Source organism: Anastrepha obliqua, chromosome 1 (genome assembly GCF_027943255.1).
Source record: "Anastrepha obliqua isolate idAnaObli1 chromosome 1, idAnaObli1_1.0, whole genome shotgun sequence".
In the NCBI taxonomy this organism is placed as follows: Eukaryota; Metazoa; Arthropoda; class Insecta; order Diptera; family Tephritidae; genus Anastrepha; species Anastrepha obliqua.
The window spans coordinates 5,392,548-5,406,710 of NC_072892.1; the positions used below are offsets into that span (position 1 = coordinate 5,392,548).

General features: G+C 37.7%; 3 protein-coding genes across 3 annotated transcripts; 2 read left to right on the plus strand and 1 right to left on the minus strand.

Annotated features, from left to right (window-relative positions):
* The first annotated feature begins 592 nt into the window (after positions 1–592).
* LOC129246087 (replication factor C subunit 1) lies at positions 593–4,911 on the plus strand. Its single transcript, XM_054884625.1, has 8 exons — positions 593–727; positions 791–1,466; positions 1,525–1,637; positions 1,703–2,307; positions 2,380–3,076; positions 3,127–3,278; positions 3,921–4,590; positions 4,649–4,911. The coding sequence occupies exons 1-8, from the start codon at positions 719–721 to the stop codon at positions 4,778–4,780; spliced, it is 3,054 nt and encodes a 1,017-aa protein (XP_054740600.1). The 5' UTR covers positions 593–718; the 3' UTR covers positions 4,781–4,911.
* Positions 4,797–6,432, minus strand: LOC129246096 (queuine tRNA-ribosyltransferase catalytic subunit). Its single transcript, XM_054884638.1, has 2 exons — positions 6,083–6,432; positions 4,797–6,020 (listed from the first exon to the last, which is right to left on the minus strand). Exons 1-2 carry the CDS (start codon positions 6,212–6,214, stop codon positions 4,935–4,937), a joined length of 1,218 nt encoding a protein of 405 aa, XP_054740613.1. The 5' UTR covers positions 6,215–6,432; the 3' UTR covers positions 4,797–4,934.
* Positions 6,433–7,801: 1,369 nt separating this feature from the next.
* LOC129252173 (structural maintenance of chromosomes protein 5) lies at positions 7,802–12,591 on the plus strand. Its single transcript, XM_054890907.1, has 16 exons — positions 7,802–8,006; positions 8,068–8,616; positions 8,677–8,923; positions 8,979–9,077; positions 9,150–9,446; positions 9,512–9,613; positions 9,684–9,892; positions 9,952–10,115; positions 10,188–10,314; positions 10,379–10,584; positions 10,654–10,871; positions 10,941–11,141; positions 11,199–11,423; positions 11,484–11,641; positions 11,707–11,824; positions 12,427–12,591. Exons 1-16 carry the CDS (start codon positions 7,909–7,911, stop codon positions 12,523–12,525), a joined length of 3,117 nt encoding a protein of 1,038 aa, XP_054746882.1. The 5' UTR covers positions 7,802–7,908; the 3' UTR covers positions 12,526–12,591.
* Positions 12,592–14,163: the final 1,572 nt, after the last annotated feature.

Genomic DNA, 14,163 nt, shown 5'->3' on the forward strand with positions numbered 1-14,163 from the left:
TGTCAAAACAGTCAACACATGTCCATTGGGGTCCATAGAGGGGAAAATTAAATCCATTATTTTCTCGGTAGATGACTGTCGTGATCGATATTTCCTAAAGTGGAGATCGAACACTAAAAAATTATTTGTTCAACTCAGTTGTGAATTACAGGGTATTAACAATGGAAGTCAACAATGAGAAAATTCGGTACATTTTACAGTTTTCTTTGGTAAAGGCGAATGCAAACCATGATCACAAAACGATAACAGCTAATACGTTCAATTTTGTTTTCGTCGATTCCGTTCAGGCTTTCTTTATGTTAAAGAAAATGTTGATAATGTCGAAAAAGTCTATGAAATCTCAGACATAATCGAAGTTGACCGGCATGTTAGTAGTCGTAGTGTCGCCCAGGAGCTAAAGATCGACCATAAAACTCTGGATCGTATAAAAAATAAAAATTCTGGTTTGTACCGGTAAAAAAGTTTTGTCAGGCCAATTTTATATTTTCGGACTTAAGTTCTTTTAAATACTCTGTTGCCGGTGCATTGTTGAATAGCATTTTGAATTTATATATCTTAAATGCTTGGTAACTCTTCTCCAATCAGCTGTAAATGTCAATTTAAATATGAGTTTGCGCGGAAATTGTCGGTGTTGGGCTTTGAAATTGCAGTGCCGTTTGTGAATTGATTGTTCATTTATTTTCATTGTTTCCGAAATTTGTAAAGTGTGAAAAACAGAATGCAGCGTGTAAGTTTGCTTAAATAAATAAATAAAAAATAGTTAATTTAAAGGTTTCATATATTTGTTTAGGACATCACTTCGTTCTTCAAGCGTACGGCACCCTCAAAGAAGATTGAAACTTCGAATGATGAAGAGGAAGTGCAGAAGGTTAAAAAAAGGAAACGCACAGCTCGAGTAATTTCCAGCGATGAAGATGATGTACAAGAAAGCCCAAACATGGCTAGAAAAACACCGGCCAGCAAAAAAAAGCGTATAGAAGAGAAGTCGCCGCACGAAAATAAAACACATGCCAATAAGAAACCAACCTTGTCAAAATTAAAGCTCTCGCCTACAAAAAAAGTTAAACCAGTTGATCCCAATGCGCTTTTCGGAGGGGAAACTTTGCGTATTGAGGCCAAAAAGCCGCCCGTTCCCAAGATAGCAGCTTTAATTGAATTGGAGGATGAAGACATCGACAAGAGTCTAATGGAAGTTGAGCTAGATGGACCTGTGCAAGCTGTAAATTCGGAAAAAAATAGAAAGCACGAAGAGCGACGTTCAAAATCGAAGACTCCGCGGAAAAGTCCTGCCAAAGATAAACTTACACCTACTAAGAAGGAAAAACAAGAAATAAAGCTGGACAAACTCACACCGAAAGCGGTTGAGAAAGAGAAACAGAAAAACGTTGCAACTCCTAAGACTGAGCTCAAAAAAGAAAAGAACACGCCGAAGCCCAAAAAGCAGTTATCGGAAGATCTGGAAAGCAGTAAGTTAACCCTATGTATTATACTATTGGATTAATTAAAAATTCCTGTTAATCAAAGGTGTGTTATCCGATGAAGACCGCCATGAACGAAAACGCATGGCAGCCATACTCTATCAGAAATATAAAAATCGCACAAGCGTTATTAATCCAGGGTCCAAGGAGGTGCCAAAGGTACTTATACTGATATACATATTTACTTGTCAAGTATATTTTGAAGTTACGAAATATTTTCAAAGGGTGCACCAAATTGCTTGGCAGGACTTACATTTTTGGTTACTGGTGTGTTGGAATCTCTGGAGCGTGATGAGGCAGCGTCAATAATAAAAGAATTGGGCGGAAAAATGATGACCACTGTAGGCAAAAGGCTAAAATACTTAATTGTTGGGGAAGAAGCTGGACCCAAAAAATTAGCGCAGGCTGAAGAATTTGGTATAAGTGTTTTAAGTGAGGATGGGCTCTTTGACTTGATTCGTGAAAAATCAGGCAATCTTCCAGAAAAGGTAGTAAAAGAAGAGGAAAATGGAAATAATAAAACAAAAGAATCAAAATTAAACAGTCCCAAAAAACAAAAGAATAAAAGCCAAGAAAAATTGCATATCGCATCTCCAGAGAAAAGAATTAAATTGGAAAAAAGTCCTAAAGCAGAGAAGAACAGCATCGAAAAGTTGGCTATAAAAACAGAAAAACAGGAAGTTGAAAAAGATCACGACGAAGTATGTGAAAATAATGTCGAATCAAAGTCAAAGATAGATGATGCAGTGCTTCCATGGGTGGACAAATATAAACCCACCAATGTTAAGGAAATCGTTGGCCAATTTGGACCCACAAGCAATGTGTCAAAGTAAGTAAAATTAAATGAAGTACATTTGTTTAGCAATATCGCACTATAATTAAATATCTTTCTCCCTAAAAGGTTAACTAATTGGCTTTCTAAGTGGTACATAAACCATGATGGCAAAAAGAAACTTCAGAAACCAAATCCCTGGGCTAAAAATGATGATGGCAGCTTTTATAAAGCGGCATTATTATCGGGTCCACCGGGTATTGGCAAAACAACAACAGCTACACTGGTTTGTAAAGAACTAGGCTTTGACACAGTTGAATTTAATGCATCGGATACTCGCAGCAAGCGACTTCTGAAGGAGGAAGTAGCCGAATTATTATCAAACAAATCTCTATACGGTTATTTTCATGGCGAAGGGAAAAAGGTCACAAAAAAGCACGTACTTCTTATGGACGAAGTCGATGGCATGGCGGGTAATGAAGATCGCGGTGGCGTACAGGAGCTAATTGCGCTTATAAAAGAGGCGTCTGTGCCGATTATTTGCATGTGTAATGATCGCAACCATCAAAAAATGCGCTCCCTCGTTAACTACTGCTACGATCTGCGTTTCAATAAGCCACGCACGCAACAAATTAAGGGACGTATTTTGAGCATTTGTTGTAAAGAAGGCTTCAAAATTGATAGTAATAAAATGGATGAAATAATTGAAGCGACTAATAACGATATACGTCAGTCAATAAATCATATTTCGCTGTTGAGTGCTGGTAAAGATTTAAAATTGCTTTCAAAAGGAGCCACCAAAACGGCAGAGAAGGACTTGAAAATGGTACTGAGTATATTTTTTTATTTGCAAGTAATCATAAATGATTCTCACAGGGCCCTTGGGAGGTGGTGCGCAAAGTATTCTCCGCAGAAGAGCATAAGAAGATGACACTCAATGACAAGTGTGATTTATTTTTCCAAGACTACAGCTTGGGGCCGTTGTTCGTGCAACAGAATTATTTGCAAGTGTCGCCCGTTGGCGCCAAGTAAGTACTTCATTTCGCATGAACAAGTGATTTATGTATTGGGTGTTGTGATTTTTAACTATTTTAAGTGATGTTGACTAAAACTTGCATCCTTCAAGGCAGTCAAAGAAAGAGGGAGAGACCCGAGAGAGAATGAGAGAGAGAGAAAAAAAATATATACATATCTAAATAAATTCACAACATTTGCACAGAATACAAAAAGACAAAATTTACAAAATCCGGAGAAGGGTCGACCGGTGTAGGTAAACGCCGGACACTAACCGTGGTAACAACGCGCACTACTCCGAGCGTTTATCACCCGCACAAACGCAGCGATTCCAGGACCGCAGCAATGGCACAAATTACCGCAAGGCAATACCAATAAGTCCGACGCCGGAATGGCGTATATATATATATATATATAAGGTATAGCTCTCTCTCTCTCCTTTTCCTCCACGTTATATCTTTTTTCTCTCTCGCGAAAATGCCCAAAACGTTGCATGCCCTTGAAATTTTTCCCTCCATCGACGCCTAAGAAGTTTCACTTCAAAAATGCCCAAATATGGGCTTACCTGACTCCATATAATGGATAACATTTCAGTTGAAGTCTAATTAACAATTTTAGCCCATAGTCTGTACTAAACTGTAATTTTTCCTTTATAGATCAGAAATACCAGCTAAGGTTGCCCTTACCGCAGATGCCTTAAGTTTGGGGGATTTAGTGGACAAGCGCATACGCTCCAATTCAGCTTGGTCGTTGCTCCCAACGCAGGCCGTGTTTAGTTCGGTAATGCCGGGCGAGTATATGAGTGGTCACTTCACAGGGCAAATAAACTTCCCTGGTTGGTTAGGAAAATATTCGCGAACCAATAAGCGTAGTCGTTTAGCTCAAGAAATTCACGATCACACCCGCTTACGCACCTCTGCATCACGCCAGTCAATTCGTCTTGACTACGCACCTTTTCTACTATCGAAAATTGTACTTCCGCTAAAAGAAAAGGGAATGGAAGGCGTTGAAGAATCGCTGGTTGTGCTTAAAGAATACCATCTATTACGCGAAGATATCGAATCACTAATTGAGCTTACTGCTTGGCCTGGCAAGAAGGGCTTAATGGACGCAGTGGATGGTCGCGTGAAGGCTGCGTTAACCCGCGCATATAATAAAGAAGTACTAGCCTATTCGTATTCAGTTACTGCAGGTATTAAGAAGAAAAAATCTGAGGCCAATGAAGAGAGTGAATTGTACGGTATGGAATGTGAAGGGGAAGGAGAAGGGAATGCCCCAGTTTCGGATGAGGAAGAGGATACGATAGAAAATGATGGTTTGATTAAGGTAAGACTTCTGCTGCACTGTTTGTCCACTTTACTAAATAACTAAAATTCTATTGTAGGCGAAGAAAGGCTCAGGAACCACATCGTCATCGAAAACTAAGGCGAGTACGGCAAAAGCCAAGCCTACGGGAAACAGTTCTACTACTAAAAAATCCACAGCCAAAACGGCGTCTACTAAGGCAAAGAAATAATCTGTAACAAAATATGTATCAGATTATAAATTCATTATTATTTATGTTTTTTTGAATTATACAATAATTAGATTTTATTGTAATCGTTGGTTGCATCCATTTGAATATATATTTACTTGCTTTCAAACATATTTCAATTATTATTTTTTCCATGTCAAGTATCCGCTTCCGTCGCTTTTTCTTCATACGGCGGCAATTCTACATTAACGGCTTGTAAAGCTTCTCTTATCCACAGCGGCACGGGTTCACCCTCAAAGTGTGTAGCCATAAAATCACAGATAAATTGTGGAAACTGGTCGCGCTCTATAGCGTCTCTCATGTTCCGCATGAGCCTCAATTGGTAAGCCACATTGTGTATACTTAACAAACTACATGAAACGGTTTCACCGGTAACAATATGATGTAGATATGAGCGGGTGTATCTACGACATGTGTTGCACTCGCACTCTTCGTCGATGGGGCGCATGTCGTGTTCATACTTTTTATTTTTTAAATTTAGTTGTCCAGTATTTACCAGTGCGCAGCCAAAACGTGCCGTTCGAGTGGGGAAGACACAGTCAAACATGTCAATACCAAGTGCAACGCACACCACTAAATCTGCAGCGAATCCCACACCCATTAAATATCTTGGCTTGTCCTTGGGAAGCAAATCTGTGCAGACATGCACTGTACGCCAGAACTCATGTTTACTTTCCCCACCACTAAGACCACCTACTGCATAGCCGCGCACCTTGCGCTGTATCAATGCGCCAGCACACTGTTTGCGCAAATCTTTATCCAATCCTCCTTGTACAATGGGGAATAAACTTTGATCGTCATCACACGCATGCGCTGATATGCAACGATCCAGCCAACGAATGGTACGATGCATGGCCTCTTCAACGCGCGGCCCAACTGTTGTTGTCTTAACCACGTCATCCAACTGCATCATTATGTCGGCACCAATGGTGTTCTGTATCTGAATTGAATGTTCTGGGGTCAGCATGCACTCGCTGTTATCGAAGGGTGAACAAAAGTTTACACCATTTTCGTCTATTTGCGCCAACTTCAATAAAGAAACCATCTGGAAACCACCCGAATCGGTGAGAATTCCACGCGGCCAACCCATAAACTTGTGAAGACCTCCAGCTTTTTGCAGTGTTTCGATGCCGGGCCGCAGTCCTAAGTGATAAGTGTTTCCTAGCAGTATTTGACAGTTAAGTTCAATTAGCTGATCCGGAAGGAGGCCTTTTAGTGTGCCCTAAATTTTATAAAAGTTGATATTAAAACTTTAAATTAAAAGGTCGACAATATTCATCTCACTTGTGTGCCAACAGGCATGAAAACCGGAGTATTCACTTCACCATGACGAAGTGTCATTAAGCCAGCTCGAGCTTTTGTCACAGAACACTCAGCAATAACTTTGTATGTAAGTGGAGGCACCTTACCAGACATTGTTGCAAAAATCGCTCGATGCTAGACTATACACAAAATTATCCTTAATACAAAGTGCAAGCGTTGTTATTATAATTGTACACTATGATGAAAACCCCCGCCCAGCACGCGGTTAAGCCAATACTAACCCAGTCATAGTTTTGCTGTGCGAAAAGGTATTCACATCTACGAGTTACCCCAATCATACATTACATGAACCATACAGATTACGATAAGCAATCTGTTTACCAGTAATTTCCTACAACCTTTACAGATTTAATCGATAAAACTGTGTTGCAACGAAAGTTTTCATTCCAATCTGCGATTATTTTAGGTCTGTTCGATGAATTTAATAGAGTACTCTAGTGTAGGAAAAAGTGTTCAATGAAAACTTGAGTAAGCAGTAATCTTCACTTTTCTGCTAAATCTGCTTCATATCTGGTGCAAGTTAGTCCGGGTGTATTCGGGGGGAATACAAATGAGACTGAATGGAAATTTGTATTAATTTTTGTAGCTTGGGAAATGTAAGTAAAAAATACATATTTCTTGTAATTTTATTTAAAACAGATGTTTTAAAGATTTTGACGGAAACCCAATCAATTTCTTGTTTCAATAGGAAATTAACAAGGTTTCTATCAGATTCTTAATTCCAATGTGAAAAAGATGATGGAAACCCTTGCGTACGTGTGTTTTTGCGTCTTATATTCTAACTTATGAATTTGGTCGACAAATTAAACATATATGTATGTAATGAAGTAAATATTCATCATATATGACAAATCAAAAATCGATTTATTTTCAGCCAGAACTGATTTATCTCGTATAACTTTATATAAATATTCACCATAAATAAATGAAAATGGAATATTTATTTTTTTATCTGTATTATAAAGAACTAAAAATGTATAATTAATTTTCGTTAGATATAAGCATAAATAATTTTAAAAATCTTTTGTATCAGTACTGTATAAATAGTACATATATAGGGGTTGCAAATTATAATTTATGTGTTTTTAAGGTCTTAAAAGGCAGTTAATATATATACATTTAAATAATATTACTCGGGTAATTTCCGATAAGCTTATATTGTTTTCGAACTCTTGTAATCTTGCATTCCGTAATTAATTTGTTGTGCGCCGTTATTTCCGAATTATCTGCGACTTGCGAAATTTATTTCTTAAATTTTTTTTTCAATTTTCAGTACTGAATGCGCGAACGTAGCCGCTTTTATGTTTTGCAAAACAGTTATCAGTTTTGAGTTCTTCTCTCATGCGAAATGCAACTCTGGCGTGTGCATTATTTTCTACGCTTACATATACATTCATTGAATGGAAAAAAGTGCCGTGTGGTCTCTTTTGCACTGATTTATATCCAGAGTAAAAATACTAAAAGCATTGTCACATTGCTCACATTCTTCAATGATGTCATAATACAAAAAGAAAGAAAAAATTAGAGTTGTATGTGAAAATGTCTACCAGCTCTTATTTTATGCTGTACAAAATATGCATGGCGGTATCTATTCGCACATAATATAATTCTTACAGGGACGTAAAAAAATCAAAAACCACCCATCTATATATCGATTATTAATCATCGTCTCTATTTTTTTGCGAATATTTTACAACACTTTAATTTACCAAGGCGCAATTTTTAAGCTTTACAAGTTGTTTTACATTGTTTACCCTTGATTATAGATAACTTTTTAATTGTTCAGGATGTCGAGGCGTGTGCATCGACCAATTTCACAACCTACAAATGAAGCTCTTGTATCTGTGAAAGGGAAAATCAAAAGTGTCTACTGCAAAAATTTTGTGTAATTTACATTTAAATTATTAGTATACAAATAAATTTTGTAAATTTCCATATATTTTCAGAACATACGGAGAATGCAATTTTTATCCAACAGAGTATTTGAATGTTATTATCGGACCCAATGGGACTGGCAAATCAACACTTGTGGCGGCAATTGTTCTTGGCTTAGGTGGCAAGCCCGATTTACTATCACGCTCAAGTTCCCTTGGTGATTATGTAAAAAACGGACGGGATGAAGCAGTTATCAGAGTTGAGATATTCCGCGATACTTACAAAACCGTAATTTTCGAACGATGTTTTCCACGCAGCGGCAAATCTATGTATAGAATTGGGGAAGACAACGTATCAGAAAAGAACTACATAGCTGCTATAACGGCATTCAAAATTCAAATCGGCAACTTATGCCAATTTCTACCACAGGATCGTGTGCAAGATTTTGCTAAAATGGATCCGCAAAAGATATTCTTCAATACTATTAGCTCGGTTTGTAGCACTGAAACACTAAGTAAATTCGAAGAACTGAAACAATTACGTTACAACCAAACAAACTACGCCGATGATGCTAAGAAGAAAAAAGAGGCTTTAGAACAGTTGCAGGCGGAGTGCAATATGTAAAGAATTTTTTTTGTAAATTTAATAACTTTGTAAAATATATTAGATTTCTGTCATAGGTTGCAGCAACGTTTGGAGCGATACAATGAGCAACAGGAATATCAAAATAAGTTAGCTGTTTGTCATGCGAAAAAATTGGAACTAGAGTCACGCACTTTAGAAGAACAGAAGAAGCAACAAACAAAAGATTTGTCACTGGCTGGAAAGAAACTTGAAGAAGAAAAGAAGATATATGATAGTGTTATGCGACGCCAAAATGACATATCGAAAACATCACAGCAGCTCACCCAAGACATTGCACTAAAGGTACGTGTATTCATAGGTCTGTTACAATTAAATCGTCATACTTTACCTAAACTAGGAACGGCATGAGCAAGCAGTTATAGGAGAAAAGCAACGCATCGAAAATGAGATAAAAATATTAAAGGACCGCGTCGAGCAGGCGCGAACCACTTATTTAGTATGTTGTTGTATCAGTAAAATAATGTTTTTATAGACAGAACTAATAAAATAATTTGTACACGGTTTATAGAAAAAGAAACGAGAAAAAGCAGATCACGATAATGATTTGAAAAATGAAACCAGAGTATTGCAACTGTTTCGGGATGATTTGGCCAAAGCAAAAGAAAATATTGATGAAGATAAAGACTGGAAAGCTGAAAAGTCCGAACTTGCACAAAAAATTCAAAGTTTGAAAGGAGAGTTAACTGGATATATGAAAACTCGGTCCGAGATTAACAGTAAATTGGATGAGCACTACGCGCCAGAAATTAGTTTGCTGAAAAGACGTTTAGAGCGTACTAATGATGTTCATGCACAAAAGTTACTGGTTGGAAAAACATTATTTCTTGTATGCATATTTTTTTTCTAATTTGGATGTCTATTCTGTTCTAGTTATTACAAGAAAAATTTCCCGAAGTATATCGAGCAGTTCAGTGGTTAAAAAACAATAAAGAGTTATTTCGAGAACGTGTTTATAATCCAATGATTTTGGAGGTACGTGCTTGAAATTAAGCCGACAGTGTTTTTTGTTTCACATTTTAAACATAAATATAATTTTTTGCAGCTAAGCGTACGAGATCCCGAACATGCCAAGTATTTCGAAAACACTATAAGCATTAGAGATTTACTTGCATTCACTTGTGAAAACAAAGAGGACGTCTCACTCCTCGTAAATGAGTTATGTGTAAAACAAAAATTAAAAATTAGTGTCGGGCATGCACCTCCAGCTAACAAAATAAATTACCGTGCTGACATACCAATTGACTCCTTAAGGCAAGGCTATCACAAAGTTCATTTATATCACTTGTATATTGCAATTTCTAATTAAATAGATCCTGCGGTTTTACTGCATACTTAATTGACTTGATTGAGGGACCACCAGCCATAATTAATTACTTATGCAATCTGAACAGCATTCATAGAATACCGATTGGTACAACTGCTGTTAATGAGAAAACAGATGACATACCAAACACAATCAACTTTTTCTTCGGCGGTAAGACTATAATAATATCCTAAAATCACTTACGAAACTTAAATATCAATTGTGGCTTAATGCGTGTATTAGGCGATCAGCTTTACTCCGCCAAAGTCTCCAGATACTCAGGTGAAAGATCGCTTTTGCAGAATCAGATTAGAGGCAAGAATCTGTTAACTAGCAAAAATACGTATCAGATTTCAGAAGATGAGAAGCGGTAAGATACTTGAAATTTTGAATAAACTGAATTGATTATTATGCGTAAGCACAAAAATATGTAGATTACGGGAATTAAAGCGTGGTAGTGATGCATTGAAGAATCAGCGCACAACTTTGGAAGCTAAGATTGAGGAAACAAATCAAAAGCGTGAGGAGTTAATGGCCAAAAATCGTGCTATTGACAGCAAACTGGCAGAGCGTAGCCAAATGGAAGAAAAATGTCGGCGACAGTGTGACAAAGTTATGCAAATGAAAAATAATGTTATCAGTACGTTGAAACATTTCCGAAGCCAGTATTCCATATTTTAACTTGGTTTACTTTTGCGTATTTTTGCAGGTTTGCCCGAATTGGAAAAAAATTTTTCGGCGAAAGTGAAAAGTTGTTTGCAAGAAATAATGCAGTTGCAAAATGAGAAAATTGAGGTTTTAAATAACCTCCAACAGGTTTTAGTCGACAAAAAAATTGCAGTTATAAAAGAGCGGATCTTTAAGCAAGAAAACGAGGAGCTTATAAACACCATAAAAGAAGTGACGGAGAACAAAGCGCAGGCATCGGTACATGCGTGCTCGCAATATCAAAACTAAATATCAATAATTTAACGATATCTTTGTACTCGTTTTTAGCGTATGGTAGAAAAAATAACAAGGGCTTTAGAAAAGACGAACGAGCTGTTGAATGCAAAAATCGCCGAAGCCAGAAAGTCTAAGAAAGAGTGTAAATCCCTGCAGCTCTTCAATCTGCTGCCGGACACCATGGAGGAACTAAAAGAAGTTATAAACGAATGTAGAGGGCGTTTAGAATGCATAGGAGATGTGGACAATAATGTCAGCTATATGATTTGCTAATTATTATTATTTACTTCAGATCTTTCATTCACTTAGATTGCTGCAGAGTTTAAGCAAAAATGTGCAGAAATAGAAAAACTTCGGGAAGGAATGCAGAATGCCGAACACGATCGTCAGAACGTAGCAGCGCAGCTACGGACGCTACACGAGGAATGGTATCCCGAAATAGAAGTCATTGCCACTACACTAAATACCCACTTTGGCGATTTTATGTCTTCTATGGGTTATGTGGGTGAAGTGAATTTGGTCAGGCGTGATGAGGCAAATTTAAAGTTCATTACATTATTTTACGTCGGTCATAAAATGTTTTTATCTTTATAGTTTGATTACGATACGTACGGTATACAAATTATGGTGCAGTATCGCAGCAATGCGCAATTGCAGGCACTTGACCGCCACACGCAGTCCGGTGGTGAGAGGGCGGTTGCGATTGCGACGTACACACTATCGTTGCAACACCTCACGCACGTACCGTTTCGGTAAAAACAATTTAAATATATTTATGCTTTGAGTTAAATCCCTAAACTTTTTGCAATTATTGCAGCTGTGTCGATGAAATAAATCAGGGCATGGATGCAAATAATGAGCGGAAAATATTTGAAATGCTTGTTAAGGAAACTACACAAGCCGGACGTGCGCAATATTTTTTTGTTACTCCAAAGGTATTTTTTTTCATATTCTAGAAATATAGGGGTTTTCAGTAAGAGCGCTTCAACTTTTGAACTTTTTTGAACAAAACACAAACGGTTTGACTTTTTTAACTAATTTTTTTTTATTATCGAGTTTGAACATATACATTTAAGTATGAAATTCGATTTCTTTTACATGACCACCGCGTGCACGTTTTACGAAGTCTAATCGTTGAACCCAATTTTCGACCACTCTTTTGCATAAATCGGCCGAAATTCCAGCAATTTCGCGTTCAATATTGGCTCTGAGCTCACAAATCGTCGCCGGCTTGTTACTGTAGACCAATGACTTCACATAACCCCAAAACGGGACGGCTTGTTAAATGAACCGTAAAATGGCCGTAATGCTCTTAAAGTAGCAGCAACAGAACGATTATTTTCATAAAAAATTTGCACGATTTGCAATCGTTGCTCAAGTGTGTAGCGTTCCATGATGAAATGTATACTAATGAAGTTTACAAATGACAAGCGAAAAATAAAAAATATTGCGTCGTTCGCCCTCCCTATCGGAAAAAAGTTGAAGCGCACCTATTGAATAACCCTATACTAAATAATTGAAAATCATATTTTTCCAGCTTTTACCAAATCTCTTGCACAACGAGCGGATGTCGGTGCACATCGTATTCAATGGCAAAATGGTCGAATCGCCAAATGTTTTTGCACTCCAAATATAGTATTATTATTATTATCTAATTATTATTCTTGAAATGTGTTATATTTTACTTCGTTTTACTTTTATTAAATGTTAATTCAATATTAAAATGAAGGTTATTTGGTTCAAAACACAAATTAATTAGAAGTTAACAAAGGCAAACAAACAAGGACCCATTATTTAAAGGGACGCCCAGTTTTAATGGGAAATGTGTATCTGCACAAATGGCTGATGTCCTCGGCTATGGATGGCGGACGGCAGTGATATTTTGTTTGATGAGGCTGATTTAGTTAGCCAGAACTCGAAATATAGCTTTCCGCAGAACCCAGGGATTTCGCTATTAGATTTCGCCAAGGTGAAAAGCTTTTCTTTTAGAGTAGAGTAGCGCATACCTTGTAAGTGCCGCCGTAGACGAAAGGGTTCGCGACTGACTACCACTCGGGAGTGTGTAGATTCGAATCTCCGTGCATGAACATCAAATAATAGAAAAAGTTGTACACCAAAAATAGGAGAAAAAACTCGGTCAAACAATCGGAAAGGGTGCTATTTATATCTAGTCTTGCCATAAATTATGTGACAATTTTTACAATGCGTACGGCGAGAACAACTTCGCAGATAAAGTTCCGTTATCTTTGCTTTTGAGCGTATGCATTGTCTACTGATAAACTATACTCAGTTCCGCGACAAATTTCGCTTGTTAAAATGGAATGGAGAGCTAAGGAAGATCGCATTGCAGTGATCGCATTACGAAGGGGGTTTAATAAGTATCCGTGTTAGAAATGAAGACACCATTTTTTTTTTTATTTTTTTTTTTCGCAAAGTCCCCTTTTAGAAAGATACACTTCTCCCTACGCTCCCGCCAATAACCCACTGTAGTATTTTGTCCACTGATCGTACTTCCTTTTTCTAAAAAATCCATGAGGATGACGCCGTTTGCATCCCAAAAAATCATCGCCATGGCCTTTCCGGCCGATGGGATTGTCTTCGCCTTCTTTGGAGTAGATTCACCAGGAGAAACTCATTTAGTTGCTGGTGTATAATAATGAATCCAGGTTTCATCAACGATGACAACTCAAACGACGACAGCTCAACGGCAAAAATTCCTTCGGGTCTCGTTTAAATTGCTTCAAACACTGCATCGAAGGTAACAAACGCATCCGCTTGTTGTGAAATCAGAAATAGAAAATCATGTCCAGATCCATGGCAAGACTAATTAGAGATGATCTCCACACGAATGTCTTCCGTCGTTCAACTGGTCATCTTTTAACAAGGTGATTGAAGGAAACTAGACTCGACAGATGCAAGCAGCTTATGCGGTGGCACGCGGTCAAGGGTCATCAAAATATTACTTTCAAAGATGAGAGAATTTTCACTGTTGAAGAAGTTTTTAATAAGCAAAACGTTAAAATCTATGCTAAAATTTCTAAAGGCGCAAAAAATATTGTTGCAAGGGTTCAGGGTGACCACCATCCAGCCTCCGTAATGGTTTGGTGGGGAGTGTCTTGTAAAGGCGTTGCATCTCTTCATTTCTGCGAAAAAGTGGTTAAGATCGGGACAAAAGTGTACCCGGAGGATGTATTAGAAGGCGTGGTGAAGCAGATGTGCAGTACTCTCTCCAATGGAGAGCGTTGGATCTGTCAACGAGATTCCGCTACAGCCC

Coding starts and splice junctions, on each gene's coding strand:
- LOC129246096 (XM_054884638.1), bottom strand. CDS start 6,214: ATGTCTGGTAAGGTGCCTCCACTTACATACAAAGTTATTGCTGAGTGT. Junction 6,021..6,082: donor TCATGCCTGTTGGCACACAA/GTGAGATGAATA, acceptor TATAAAATTTAG/GGCACACTAAAAGGCCTCCT.
- LOC129246087 (XM_054884625.1), top strand. Junction 1,467..1,524: donor ATCGGAAGATCTGGAAAGCA/GTAAGTTAACCC, acceptor TGTTAATCAAAG/GTGTGTTATCCGATGAAGAC. Junction 4,591..4,648: donor AAAATGATGGTTTGATTAAG/GTAAGACTTCTG, acceptor ATTCTATTGTAG/GCGAAGAAAGGCTCAGGAAC.
- LOC129252173 (XM_054890907.1), top strand. CDS start 7,909: ATGTCGAGGCGTGTGCATCGACCAATTTCACAACCTACAAATGAAGCT. Junction 8,007..8,067: donor GTCTACTGCAAAAATTTTGT/GTAATTTACATT, acceptor ATATATTTTCAG/AACATACGGAGAATGCAATT. Junction 9,614..9,683: donor ATAATCCAATGATTTTGGAG/GTACGTGCTTGA, acceptor AATTTTTTGCAG/CTAAGCGTACGAGATCCCGA.